This window comes from Lissotriton vulgaris, chromosome 1_2 (assembly GCF_964263255.1).
Source record: "Lissotriton vulgaris chromosome 1_2, aLisVul1.2, whole genome shotgun sequence".
Classification (NCBI taxonomy): Eukaryota; Metazoa; Chordata; class Amphibia; order Caudata; family Salamandridae; genus Lissotriton; species Lissotriton vulgaris.
Genome location: NC_141686.1, coordinates 92,442,765 through 92,456,874, shown reverse-complemented (window position 1 = coordinate 92,456,874; position 14,110 = coordinate 92,442,765). Strand labels below are relative to the sequence as shown.

At 42.4% G+C, this 14,110-nt stretch overlaps 1 protein-coding gene across 1 annotated transcript in view; it reads left to right on the top strand.

The window, feature by feature from the left end:
* The window catches only part of LOC147733976 (adenosine deaminase 2-like), a 332,200-nt gene that overhangs the window by 64,731 nt on the left and 253,359 nt on the right, over nucleotides 1-14,110 (top strand). Inside the window, exon 5 of the mRNA XM_086953605.1 lies at nucleotides 7,028-7,118. Coding sequence (XP_086809731.1) covers nucleotides 7,028-7,118 — 91 coding nt within the window. The remainder of the gene's footprint in view (nucleotides 1-7,027; nucleotides 7,119-14,110) is intronic.

The following is a 14,110-nucleotide window of genomic DNA, read 5'->3' as shown; positions in this document are numbered from 1 at the left end:
ACAAGGTGTAATCAACCTTGAAAATGTGTACTCTCATTGGTTTTTCCTCAAGGTTTACACAGATCCTTTTCCCAATAGTACCATCCCTTTCCACTATTTCACAGGAAGACATGGTGGAAATTTGAAATTGCTGTTGAGGAATTTAATGTCATTTGAAATTGTTGTTCCTCTTCCCCAATGCTTCTTGTTTTTAAAACTTTTTGGTGTATGTCCCGTTTCATGCCCTCATTTCTCTTCCTAACCCATTCCCTACAGTGCTTTCCTCATCTTTTGACCTCTTACCTCCTCTTGAATATTAAAACAATGGGGGTGATTACGATGACGGACAGACTTCATTACACTCGCCATCGTATTGTATTTGGGACCACCAGCCTACAGTCCCATAGTACGAATTACAATGCGACTGCCACCAAGGCAAAAAAGAGACAATTTACATTTCCCTGCGCTATGTGGCAAGCACCATGCAGTGCCTACCACATGATGCAGGCAGGCATATGTAGGGGGGAACCATAGGTTCCCCCCAGGTCCCGTGTATGGGGGCCACAGGGTAACCAAAGACCCTTTCCACCTGCCTGTTCAAGGCGGGTTAACCACAATTGGCAGGCAGAAAGGGACATCTTAATCCCTACGGCGGTGCCTGGTAGGCAACGCCACCATTTTAGGGAATGGGAGGCCCTCCTCCACACCAGCGGACTCAAGGAGCCCATTGGATGCTTGGGCCACGGAATGGCCTGCCGATGGCGGGGAGACTGCTACTGACAGCCTGTCGGTGGCGGCCTCTCTACCATCGTAATGACCCCCTATGTTATTGAACCAGGAATTTGCTGTGAGATCCACAAAGTTTTTACTTTTATATTATTTATTAAATGAATATGCATCTATTTACACCATTTTTTTGTTTGTTTTCTATTATTTATGACCAAATTATTTATTTCTTTTAATTTGGGTTGCCACTCAATTGGTTTTTGATTATTTGAGGCTTACAAGGGGATTACGGATATATTCTTTTTTTCCCTAAACAAACTTTCAGTGATAGATAGATTAGGCTGAAGCCTCATTATCAAAATGACAACAATACACTTCATCTCCATAATTTCCTAAACCTTTATTTCCCCTCCCCATCACATATACTCTCTAGGGTGGTATAGGGTCTTAACATATATTGCACAGTCAGTCTTAATTTCTACCCTCTACTACTTCATCTTTTGCAACTTAATTTTAATTCACCATTTAAAAATTAGTCCGCAGACTAACCAGTAAGTCGTAGTGATCTCAAAGATATTGGGCAACTTGACACCACTAGATAATCTGCCAGAGGTCACAAAGCACTATCATATTTACATCCCTTTTCGTTTAGCTCCCATGCCACTTTTTCCATTGCTAGTAACAGTCATAGTTTAATTTCCAATTCTTATATTGTTGAAGCAGCTGTGGACTTCCAATGTTTGTGCAATTAGCTGTTTTGCTGCCTGTAGCATACTGGTAATCAATCTCTAGTCTGTTTTAGATCATTTTTTAAATCTCTGTAGGTATTAATACCAGTAATACAGTTGTAAGATCAGGTTGTATTGGGTATCCCACTACCCCATTCATATGACTTAGAATTTCCTTCCCGAACATTTTTAGTCTAGGGCACGTTTCTTGGAAAGTGGAATATTAGTATTGATAAGTAGTGACTTACCACTAGTAATAAGGCCACAGAAACAATAAAAGGTTTAGTTAGGGCAGGGGTTTCCAAACCGGTCCTGGAGGGCCGGATCCATGCCAGATTTTTAAAATAACTACATGTATCTCAATGGGGATATCCAAAAAATCTGGCATGGATCCGGCCCTCCAGGACCGGTTTGGAGACCCCTGAGTTAGGGTCTCAATAAATTATTCCTTTGCAGAACCTTTGGTAGGTGTCAACGAGCAGGCAGGCTTAACGTAGGAGACAGGTGTGTAAAACAATTAAACACTTCAATACATAAATAAAAAAAAGCCACAAACCCCAATGAAAATGCAACCCCAATTAATTTATAAAAATAAATTATATTTTCATGAACAAATGGACACTAAAACGACCAAACTCCAATATAGGGAACCAGAGATATGAATTTTTAAATACTAAAAGTAAAACTAGAGCTTAGAAGCAAATAGCACTGAAAGGGTTAAAAAGGGTCCTGCTGGTCTGGGACAAAGTCATGAGTAATTTACACTAACTTCCAGAAATGTTTCTTGATGCAGGAAAGTGGTCCTCGGCAGAAGCCAAGGGTTCAATGCGCTTTTTTGCCTCTTTATGTCTGAGACTAAATTGCCCATAATGCACACAGTCAACTGATGGAGCTACTGGCAAAAGCCAGAAGGTCTCCTTGAGTGTTCAAAGTGTCCAAAACACAAATTCAAGGGTCTGTAATCTCCTAGATGGCACTTTGGGTGTCTGAACTACAATTCCAACAATGCACCTTTCCAAATCATAAAAAGTCCACTAGACCCAATCCAGGATGGGGACTCCTGGTGGAGATTATGTAGGTGGGCTTTGTTAACCACTCCTTAATTCTTCTTGAAGCAAGACAAAGTCTTTATGGCTGTAGTACCAGATTGTGTAGTATGTGTAGTTCTTCAGACTGGAACACCTCAGGTGCAGATCCAGATTCCAGCAGGGTAGTTATTCTTGTAGTTGTAGACAGCAGATCTGAGCAGCTCCTTCATATTTATCCACTTTTCCTGGGCATCAAGCAGGGGGGCACCTCAGACCAATGGGATGCAGGGTAACACCCAGGTGTATGGCCGCTTCCTCCAAAGTGTGGCATATTCTTGCCACAGAAAGCACTACTCTCCCAAAAACCAAAATGAATAAACTTTCTCAACAGGAGCTGGATTAGGCTAAGCCAGCCTATTGGTATGGCAAGTTTTCCTTATTACTTCCCATCTAACCCTCTCCCTAATTGCAGGGGCTTCTGTGTGGCTGGTGTGACAAGATGTGGGCGTCAGCCTGTGCTGTGCTAAAGTGCCATCCTCCCGTTGAAGACCAGTTTGGCTAGCCTTCACCCCCTTCCTGCCATCTGCTCTACAGCTTGCACTTCTCCGCCCGCATGAAAATCCATTATCTCTCTAGAAGCGTTTTTCACACCTCATTAGAGCAGCCTGAGCGGCATGTGCAGAGGTTGACCAATCAGGAGAGAGCAGTTGAAAAGCTGGATTTTGGCTAACAGAAAAGAAAGTTTAATAACATATTTTCTGACATAGTTATTATAAATCTAACAGTGGCAAGTTGTTGGATTCTGGATTCATCTTAACTATCAATTTGATACCTGAAAGTACATTTTGTGCAGGTCATATCAATATTTATACTTAAGTGAAACATTACAATGTTAGCCTACGGAGCCATTCACTATAATGGGGACAATCGAAATTGGCAGTTTTTCCCTCACCCGGGCTTACAAAACATTTTGTATAACGGCCCTGCTTATAGCTACAAGGCCTCTAATAAAAGAGAGAGGGACCCCAGCACCAAAGGGATAGGGTACCAAAATGACTATATGTCAAACAAAAGATTCCCCTTGGGTTGTTCAAGTGAGAAGACAGCAAATCATACAAGCTACCATACAAGTATCATCATACGTCAAGATTCAAACAATGGAGCAATGTGAAATTGAACAAAACAATTCTGTCAAGATACATAAAATTAATGTGCACAATTTATTCAAATATATAAAAACACCAACTAAAAACAGACAAATGTTAAAAAGCAATTTAAAATAGATTTTGGGAACACAGACAATAAATGGAACAAATCAAATATAACATTGTTGAGAACAATAGGGAGGAGTGCAATATACATAACTACAAAGGACTATCCCAACTGTGGTGGAATTTCTACCTTGATTTTTGCCCCCTCCCTTTTTTCACATTAGGAACTGTGTAGGGTTTTATGTTATATTTGATTTGTTCCATTTATTGTCTGTGTTCCCAAAATCTATTTTAAATTGCTTTTTAACATTTGTCTTTTTTTAGTTGGTGTTTTTATATATTTGAATAAATTGTGCACATTAATTTTATGTATCTTGACAGAATTGTTTTGTTCAATTTCACATTGCTCCATTGTTTGAATCTTGACGTATGATGACACTTGTATGGTAGCTTGTATGATTTGCTGTCTTCTCACTTGAACAACCCAAGGGGAATCTTTTGTTTGACATATAGCTACAAGGCACCATACTCCTGGACACCTAGAGAAGACTTTAAGGGTGACTTTAGGGGCGACTTATATGTGAAAATAAGGCTGATTAATACTTTGGAAGTACCTTCAAATCCAAAGTCGATTTTGCATATCATTTTAATATAGAAGTAGCCTGCAAAGTAGGGCTGGGTTATAAAATGACAGCATGCACCACAGTTGTGCACACTCCACTGCAGGAAACGTACTGGGCTTCTAAACCTCCCTGCCCTATTATATACTAGGGACTTATAGGTAGTTTGAATCCCCATTGCCTTATTATATACGGGAGACTTACATGAGACTGTCATTGCCAATTGTAATTATACCAAATTACTATGTACTTTTTATCAAGCTTCCCTTGGCTGTCACGAGATGAGATTAACCGTCTTCTTGATGCTACTAAGTCCTGTTCGCCCCTTGACCCCTGCCCTCTAAAAACGCTCAAGGCATGCAGAGAGGTGGTTTTGCCCCCTCTGCTGGAGGTCATGAATAAAGACATTACAGAAGGGATCCTTCCAGAGTCCTGGAAAACAGCAGTGGTGAAACCCCTGCTAAAAAAGGCCTCTCTGCATCCGAAAGTCTTAAAAAATTTCAGACCCATTTCACTGCTCCAGCCCCTGCTAAAATTCTTGAGGCCCACTTAGCCGCGTATCTGGAGAGTGCAAATCTGCTGGACTGCTCCCAACATGGGTTCCGTGCTGCCCACAGCACTGAGTCTGCCCTCACCGTCGTGATCAATAATATCAGATCAGAGGTAGACAGAGGACAGACCACGCTGCTGGTGCTGCTGGACCTTACGGCAGCTTTCGACACCCTGTCCCCCTCAATTCTGGTTGACCGGCTAAAGGGGATAGGTGTGGAGGGCAGTGTCCTGAATCTGCTTTCCTCCTTTTTACATCAGAGAAGGCAGAGAGTAAAACTGGGCAAATTTCTATCATCTTCCCAGGCGGTGCAATGTGGGGTCCCGCAGGGCTCCGCGTTGAGCCCTCTTTTGTTTAACATCTACGTGACCCCACTTGCCAAAATTGTACGATCTTTTGGGTATCAGATTCTGTCGTATGCCGACGACACCCAGATCATCGTCTCCACCACCGGGTCAATAAAAGTTTCTGCCCTTAAATTTAGATCCTGCATGGAGGCAGTTGCGCATTGGATGATTTGCAACTTCTTGAAGTTGAATGGAGAAAAGACGGAAGTCTTGGTCTTTGGAGCGGGTCACGAGCTCTGGTCGGGGGACTGGTGGCCTGCTTCCTTGGGGGACTGTCCCCAGCCGACCCGACTGGCCAGGAATCTTGGGGTTCTTATAGACCCTAACCTCGCCTTCGACCTCCAAGTTAACAAAACAGTGTCCACATGCTGCGCCATCATTCGGACGCTAAAAAAGATCGCCCGTTATTTATCACCTGATGCCCGTAGACAATCCACGGTCACCCTGGTGGGCTCCAGACTTGACTATTGTAATGCATTTTACACCGGCATAAATAAGAAATCACTTCAGCGCCTCCAGGTCATTCAGAACGCCTCAGCCAGGATGGTCTTAAACATACCTTGGCGTTCATCAGCAACAAAGGCTAGAAAAGATCTTCACTGGTTGCTGATTCAGGCCAGGATCTCTTTTAAGCTCCTATGTCTGTCTCACAGGGCAGTCTGTGGCTCAGGCTCGGAAGGGATCAGGTCCCTAATTAGCCTCTATACCCCAAACAGAATGCTCCGCTCAGCCTCCAGAAAACTACTCTCTGTCCCTAGATTCAGGAGGACAAAATGGGGAGGAAGAGCCTTTTCCACCTTGGCACCGAAGTTATGGAACTCGCTCCCCCTTGAACTTTCCAGCCAACCATCTTTGGCGATCTTCCGTAAAACCTCTGAAGACTTGGCTCTTCCCCCAGGCTTACTAAATTTTGTGGTATCAGTCGTTTCGTTTCCTTTTGTTTGTATGTTGATACGCCTTGATGCCCCCGTGGTTAAGTTTGCGCAATACAAGTTACCCTTCATTCATTCATTCACTTTTTATACAGAACACGGGATCTAGGTCTGCATAGCAGAGCCCAGTGCATAGTCAGAGACGTCAGAACACCAGCACCTGGGTAGTCAAAATAGGTCTAAAAAGTGGGGGGACACAGCAAACAGGTCCTGATTTCTCACAAAATTTATATTCTTTTGCTGTCAACATCACACAAACTATTTTTTAACCACCAATGGAGTCCTTTTAAGTAGGATTCACTTTTGAGGCAAGCTATTTTGAACTGTTCCCATCTTGGATGGCAGAGAAGCTTGTCTGTACATAAGGTTATGTAGGATGGATCTGGAATATTTCTTAGTAGAGAACTATCCACGGAGCTGGTTAGGAGTGACTGGACATATCTCACTCCTGAGTCAGGGAATGGTAAGCTTATTTTCTGCAATGCAAGTAGTAGACTCACATTACTGATCCCAGAGACAGTATTTATGATGGGCATCTCTTTATACCGGATGCAGGGATCCTATGTCTTTGCCTTGCAGAGATTTGATTAACACCTTCGCTGCTAAGGCAATTCCCCTCCTGTGCTGGAGATTGTTCTATTTCATTGTTTTATGACGAGCTGGGCTCGTCATCAGCACACGACCACTGTGCACCATGACGAGCCCAGCTCGTCATCAGCATCGAAAGGGTTAAGATATTCTGTTGCACTGTGGAAAGGTGCCCATCTTTTCTTTGAGCATCATTTATCTTCTCCCCATTTCTTCTCAGCAGTTATGGGTACCTACTGGCAAAAAAAGAAATGCATTTATTACAAATAGCACTCTGTATTAATCAATTAAATCTTTGCACATCTTTTGTTTCTTAAGGGGCATTAAAGAGACCATTGCCAAAGCCAAAATCCAAGAGGCCATCCGACTAAAAGCCCGATTTCCAGAGACCCTGGCTGGCTTTGACATGGTAACTATCAAGAACATTGAGTCAATGTTAACCTGCTTTCCTCAGCATAGCCTCTAGTAAAGCTTCATCACTCCCATCACCACACAGCACCACCTTTAATCCTCCATCCTGTACCCTCGATGGTATTATCCCATCACCATGCACCAGAAAACACAGTCTACTTTGATTTCCAACTGTGGCTCTCATAATTTGTCAATGCCACTGCAATAGCTGCCCACCTTATCCACGTTTGCAAAATCTGTCTTCCTCTCACTTCACTCTTACAAATCGAATCATCTCCCGAGTCCAAATTAAACTGGACTGCACTGAAAGCCTCCTTCTACCCAGATTTCCAAACTTTGTAACCCAGGTTCTCTTCAACCTGCTTGCTACTCGCTCACCTCCACACACGCTCACCAAGATGGCTGTCCATAAGAACGTTGCTGATCTTAACCCACTAGCCCATGCCTAATGCTCCTTGGCTCAATCAGTTTCTCTGTATACTACATCTTGGAGGATCACCACCCGATTATTTCAACACCTAGCTGCACCCAGATTCTTATGCACCATGATAATGCTCTAGTCATTCCCTGTTTTAGCCCCATCAGTGCATACCCAACCATAGGAACTAAGGGCATCTCAGTCGCAATCCGCATGCGAAGTTGTCAGCTGAAGCCATCTCATTACAAGAAGATCATCCATAAACCACTGATGACCAATGACATCCATGTTTTGTTCAACACCATGCATCTCACTCTCATGTTTCTTATCTCTCTATTCTGACTGACCATGATTTCTGTTCCCCTTGGCTATATTTTTCTAGGTACTATATTCCATGTGTTCAAGTGATTCTTGAGATATTTTGATGTTGATAGAAACTTACTCTCTAGAGATGCCACATATTTTGTCCTCCTTTGTCTGAAGTGTAATTATATATGTCAACTGAAAATAGTTACAACCTTTGTTTTTGTGCCATCGACTCCATTTTGTGACCTTTTGCCACAGTATAGAATTATGTTCTTCCTCAAAGTATTGGTCTACATTTTAAAGGCTTGTTTACTTCCACTCACCTCTATGCAGTATAATACCTGATGCATCGTGCTAATCCTATTAAGTGAAACACAGCCAAAGTCTCTAGTTAAAGTCTCTACCCATATCTGCATCACTTAATGAAATTTGGTAAAGTACATATACTGTTGATTCTCATCTGTGATGCTTCAGATTAGCTTCACAGCAAAATGGAAACAGTGTCTGAGGCAGCCACCGTGGTTTTGACAAAAATTTGATTGCTATTCCTTGTCCCTGCTTATTTCTACACTGCTTTTACATAGAGTTTGTTTTTAGCTGAGAAACATCTGGCACAATCCAGAATTTCTACCTGAGCGACTTTGGCTTACCACTTCTACTCCTGTTACTTTTTTTGTGAGGCTATATTAAAAAAAACAAAGTGCATGAATGCTAGAGGCAGAGTCACTGGCTACAGTTTCTGGTGAGAAAAAAGAATAGCGGGCCCGATTCACAGAACTAACTTAAGACAAAATCCTAAACTTACTACTTTTGGTATTCACAGAAGTTAGGATTTTGTCTTAAGTTTGTCTTAAAACAGACTTAAGACAGATTTAAGACAAAATCCTAACTTAAGTCTGTCTTAAGTCTGTTTTAAGACAAACTTAAGACAAAATCCTAACTTCTGTGAATACCAAAAGTAGTACGTTTAGGATTTTGTCTTAAGTTAGTTCTGTGAATCGGGCCCAGCATGCCTTCCAAACCAGCGGGAAATGGCTTCCAAGGACAGGCTCCTGCACAGACAGACATTATTCATGTGAAAAGTGATGCCACGGCGAATACATGGACACTTGTCACAGAATATGTTTGTCTCAGCTACAATATTTGTAGTATACATAGGAGCATTGCCTGAAACTGACAATGGACTGATGCCTCAACACATGTGCTCTTGGAATTCCACAGTCTCTGCACCCAAGATCTTAGAAGAGGAGCTAATGGCAGAGTCCTCTTTCCATGGCACACTAACCTGGTCATGATGGTGTCAGGGGTCAGGCTCCCTGCAGGTAATTGGAACTCAGAGCACGTTGTGACCTAGGTTTCTCTCCCGCTGTATATGGTTAAAGTTACAGCAGAGATCTTCTTTGCCGACAGCTGGGAGGAAGAGTTTAATGAAGAGAGACCACCTCTGGGGTTTCTCTCCAGGTATTTCCATTGAAGTGATCGCACTGGGCGTTTGCTCCCAGCACCATTTAAGCAAACTCTGTTCCTTGTCGCTGCCATTATGGAGGCAGGGCATGGACATTAAGCCCATTGAAGATGGCAGTCTTCATGATGCTGTGTTTATATTGCCCGACTCAGGAAGGCATTATTCACTTCTGGGTTGTGCATTTTCACATTCTTACTTCTGGTATAAAAAGATTCAGTTTGGATGTTATAGTTCGTCACCATGTTTCTAGTTACATTTTTGCCAGTATGACAGACCCTGCCCAACCCCCATCGCACTTCGCTTTTTGGCTCTGTGATCTTTACTCTCCCGATGTCCCATTTTTTATTAGGTTTCAGTTTTTTCCTGACTGTTAGGGGCTCATTAGGATGACATCCTAACTGTCATTGGGATTGCCCGCCATAAGGGCGGGGGTCCCTTGGGGGGTATTAGGATGCGCCCTGCTCTCAGCACGGCCCGCCACAATGCTAAAAATGCACGAATGCATTTGCATTAACAAGTGAAGGGGGGTACCACAGGTACCCCCCCCCCCCGTGTGCACCCCCCACCTCTCCTTCACTCCGGCATCTTTTTTGTCCCATCATATTAAACCTTTTCCGCCTCTGCCGCAAGGCGACCGGGGCGGAAAAGTGGTGGACGGTCTTTCCGTCCGTCGAGGACCCCCCAGCCATCCTAATGTGGCGGGGTGTCATTTCAGTGCTGATGGCGGGCGGATAGCACTTATGTAAAGCGATCTGATACCCAATTCGGTTCGGGTCTAGTTCGCGCTATATAAAACTGCAAAAAAAAAGTAACGCCAGGAAGAATAAATAGCACAGGTGGTGGGTCATATGAAATGCAAACCATTTTTACCTCTTCTACCCCTTTGCTATCCTTCTCAATCCAAATAACTGACTAACATATCCACCACCCAAATTGCTTTCATATTTCACTATACTAATTCATCACTAACACTGTATGGGTTCCAGAGTAGCGTTCTACTCACCAAAAAAAAGCACTTCAACACCCCATCAGGGGTCGCAAACGCTATATAAATGCAAACCTTTTTCCTTTCTCTGTGCCTCCACTATTCTTCTCAATTCAAGTAACTGACGGACATATCCACCACTCACTTTCATACTTCCATGATACTAATTCACCTCCAACCTTTTATGGGTTCCGAAGTAGAGTGCTACTCACCGAAAAAGAGCTTCCACACCCCATCAGGGGTAGCAAGGGCTATATAATGCAAACCTTTTTGCCTAATCTACCCCTTCCCTAACCTTCTTAATCCAAATAATTGACTAACATATCCACCACTCAAATTACTTTCATATTTCACTATACTAATTCACCACTAACACTGTTTGGGTTCCAGAGTAGTGTGCTACTCGCCCCAAAAAAGCACTTCAGTACCCCATCAGGGGTAGTAAGCGCTATATAAATGCAAACATTTCTCCCTTCTCTATCCCTCCACTATCCTTCTCAATCCAAATAACTGACTAACATAGCTACCACTCAAATAACTTTCATACTTTCACTATACTAATTTACCACTAATCCTTTAAGGGTTTAGGAGTAGTGTGCTACTCACCTTAAAGTGCTTTTATGCCCGTCAGAGGTAGTAAGCGCGATATAAATGCAATTACAATTACAATATGGAACAGGAAGTGCAATCAGAAACCACATATTACAAAAATAGCAATGCCAACATACGCACAGATGGTAAAATGGAAAAACATATTTGATTCTAGGTAGAACTAACCAGTTTCAAACCATGACTGATGCAAAGTGAGCCATGAATAAGTGCACATGTGTAATAATAATAAAAATATCTATTCTAGGATGTAGGAGGAGACAGTACAGACGCCTAGATTATCACAAAATAAAGGGGTGTAATGAGTAAAAAAATGGATAGAAGCCCAGGAGATATACGAAAGCTGAAATACCTAAATCCTGGAGATAACGATGTGTAATAACAATGTGTAGTGTCAATAAATGCACTCTAATTAGGTAACAATAAAAGTAACAATGAGAGAGTCCACGTCAATATGTAGTGACAATAAATATTGACAATGAGATGCAATGTAATGGCAATGAGTGCTGACAAAAGAGATTAAATAGCATGGTAGAGATATGTGAGGTGATTGTGATTGTGGTTGTGAGATTGTGATTGTGATTGTGAGAGTGAGACCGAAAGGAATAAGGCATATGATGCAAGAGTGGCCACAGTAATACACAGGTATACACAGCTAAGAAGGAAAATATATGGGCCCAATAACATCAGAAATATAACAAGTGCAATAGCACCAAGACTTTCCAAAAGGATGTAACTATGACTCGCGAACCATATTAATTGGGCATGCAGCAGCTCAAGCACAGCGATGAGGAGAAGAAGCACCCGGCAGAGTGTCAGCTTCCGTATGCCTTTCAGATTGATTATCCAGGAACGTTACCAAGTCCAAAGGTATCTGATTGGCCTCTGAAAGTATTCAGGAATTTCGAAGGACCTGAAAAAGAGAAAGGAATACCCAAATCCAACAATCCTTTCCACAGGTTCAGAAAATCTTTGCGCGAATAACAGTGTCCCTGGCATAGTCCTGCGAAATCGAGTTGTTTTGGTCATGCTACTGCAACAACTGTATCTTCCTCATGTGAGGTAAATTTGCTCAGTGTGTTGATGACGCAGGGGTTTAAAGATCAAGGGTCTCGTATATGACATGTTTTTGGGTTCGAACGTTGGAACCCTATGGGCTATTTCAATCTGAAAGTCCTTTTTAAAAGAAAACTGAAGGGCTTCCGGTATTCAAGTAATCAGAACATCAGCAACCAAAGGGGCAGAAGATTCAATTCCTTCTGGTAACCCTAAGATACGTAAGTTACTCCTACAGTTATGGTACTCCTGATTGGTGAGATCTCTCCTGAGAGCTGAAATGGACCGTTCAAGACCTTGGATCTGCTTGGCTTGAGAGTTTGTGAAGTCTTCCACCATACTAATTCTGGTCTCAGCATTGGACATTCTGTTTGACATATCCTCAAAGTCCTTGTGGATGGCCGCCACTTCCATTTGAAGATGATCCAGGGGTCGACGGAGTGCCACTATGTGGAATTCAGCGAAGTGTCTTAAAATCTCAGTGGAATTCCGCGTACTTCCGCTCCGCCCTACTTACACGTTAACCACCCACCCTTTGTAAGTGGGAAGGTCAGGTGTGAGCATTAATGTTGGAGCATTGGACCAGTGCTTGTCACTCACCATTCATAGTATTGTATGGTGGCAGGGTGTAGCCTCTTACCTCCTTCCAGGTAATAGCCACTCATGGTGAAAGCAGAGCCCCTCTGGAACTTAAAAAGTTATGCCGCTGAGAATACGGAAAGTAATAGTGCTGAACCTGTTAGGACTGCCACGCTGCTGGAAGACAGGCAAATGTCGTAGACTACCACACTGCCGGAAAACTCTTGCTCGTCTAATGATGACTCTGTTTTTTTTTTATTTAAATTTTTTATTGAGCAGAGCATAGTTAAGGTACAATACATACATGGATAATTTGAACAATGGAGACGAATACAGAATATTTAAAAGCTTCTTCTATTAAAAGCTGAATGGAAGGGAGGATTTTGAATACTTTAAAGCCGGGAGCAGTCAATGTTGATAAAACTATATATATAAATTTTCAAGTACAAGCAGTGTGCAACATCTGCAAAATTCGAGCATAAAGTGCAAATGCAGTACAGTACAATCCAACCGGAAACAAAGTGCTAGTGCTTAAGAATTACTAATAGTGCAAATACCACCGAAAAAAAGTGCGCTTGTGACTTGAAAATTAAACCTACCTACACTTCAAGACTGCTTAAGAATGATTTAGACCTATTATCAGTATTCAATATAAATTCTAGCTTAACCCCCCCATATTTCCTCAAGATTCTCAAAATACTTCCAGTTCCTATCAAATCTCCTAACTGCTCCCACTCTACTAGCATAAGCTTTTTCAAAATTCCATGACCTCCTCATTTTGTTAAGCCATTTCAAATGGGATGGAACTTCCTTTGATCTCCAATTTTGGAGTATTAGGGAGCGGGCAACAGCGCAAGAAATAAATATAAACATTTCCTTAGCATCTTTATGCAACCCTCCGTCATTACATATACCAAAAAGTGCCAATTCGGCCGTGGGGAGAAGTGTTTTCCCTATAGCCACCTCAATATCTAAGCGAATGGCCTCCCAGAAATGTTTCAACTGAGGACAAGTGAAAATAATATGAAGCCAGCCACCCTGGCCGACAGCTTGGCATCTGAAGCACTTATTCCCAACCTCCGGGAACCTTTTCCCAAGTGCCTCCGGAGTCCAATACGCTAGCCAGCGGAACAGGAAAGCTCTTAAAATTAGTGGCACGCTATTATTTATAGCCCAACAAGCTTACGGTTTCCCAATCTTTGTGTATTAAATTACATTGTGTTAGGCTACTTATTTTATCTAGATGGCGATCTATCATAGCTAATTGCCCATCACAATGGAGCCTCTTGTACCTATTCCCTATACCGCTAATTTTAGCTTCATACAGAAGTGTTACCATCTCACTCGTCGAGTCGAGTAGTCCACCTATATCTCTTCTTAGAAAGTGGACAATTTGTAAATATTCAAAAAACGTTGGTCGCCCAGGAGTACTTACTCTGGTCAGCACTTCTTGCCACGTGATAATTCTATTCTGAACAACGAAGTGCCTTAACTCCCGAAGTCCCAAATTCTCCCAATTTATTATATGGCTGTTTCTAATTTGGAGGCCCAGACAAGAACATTCTCGTAGGC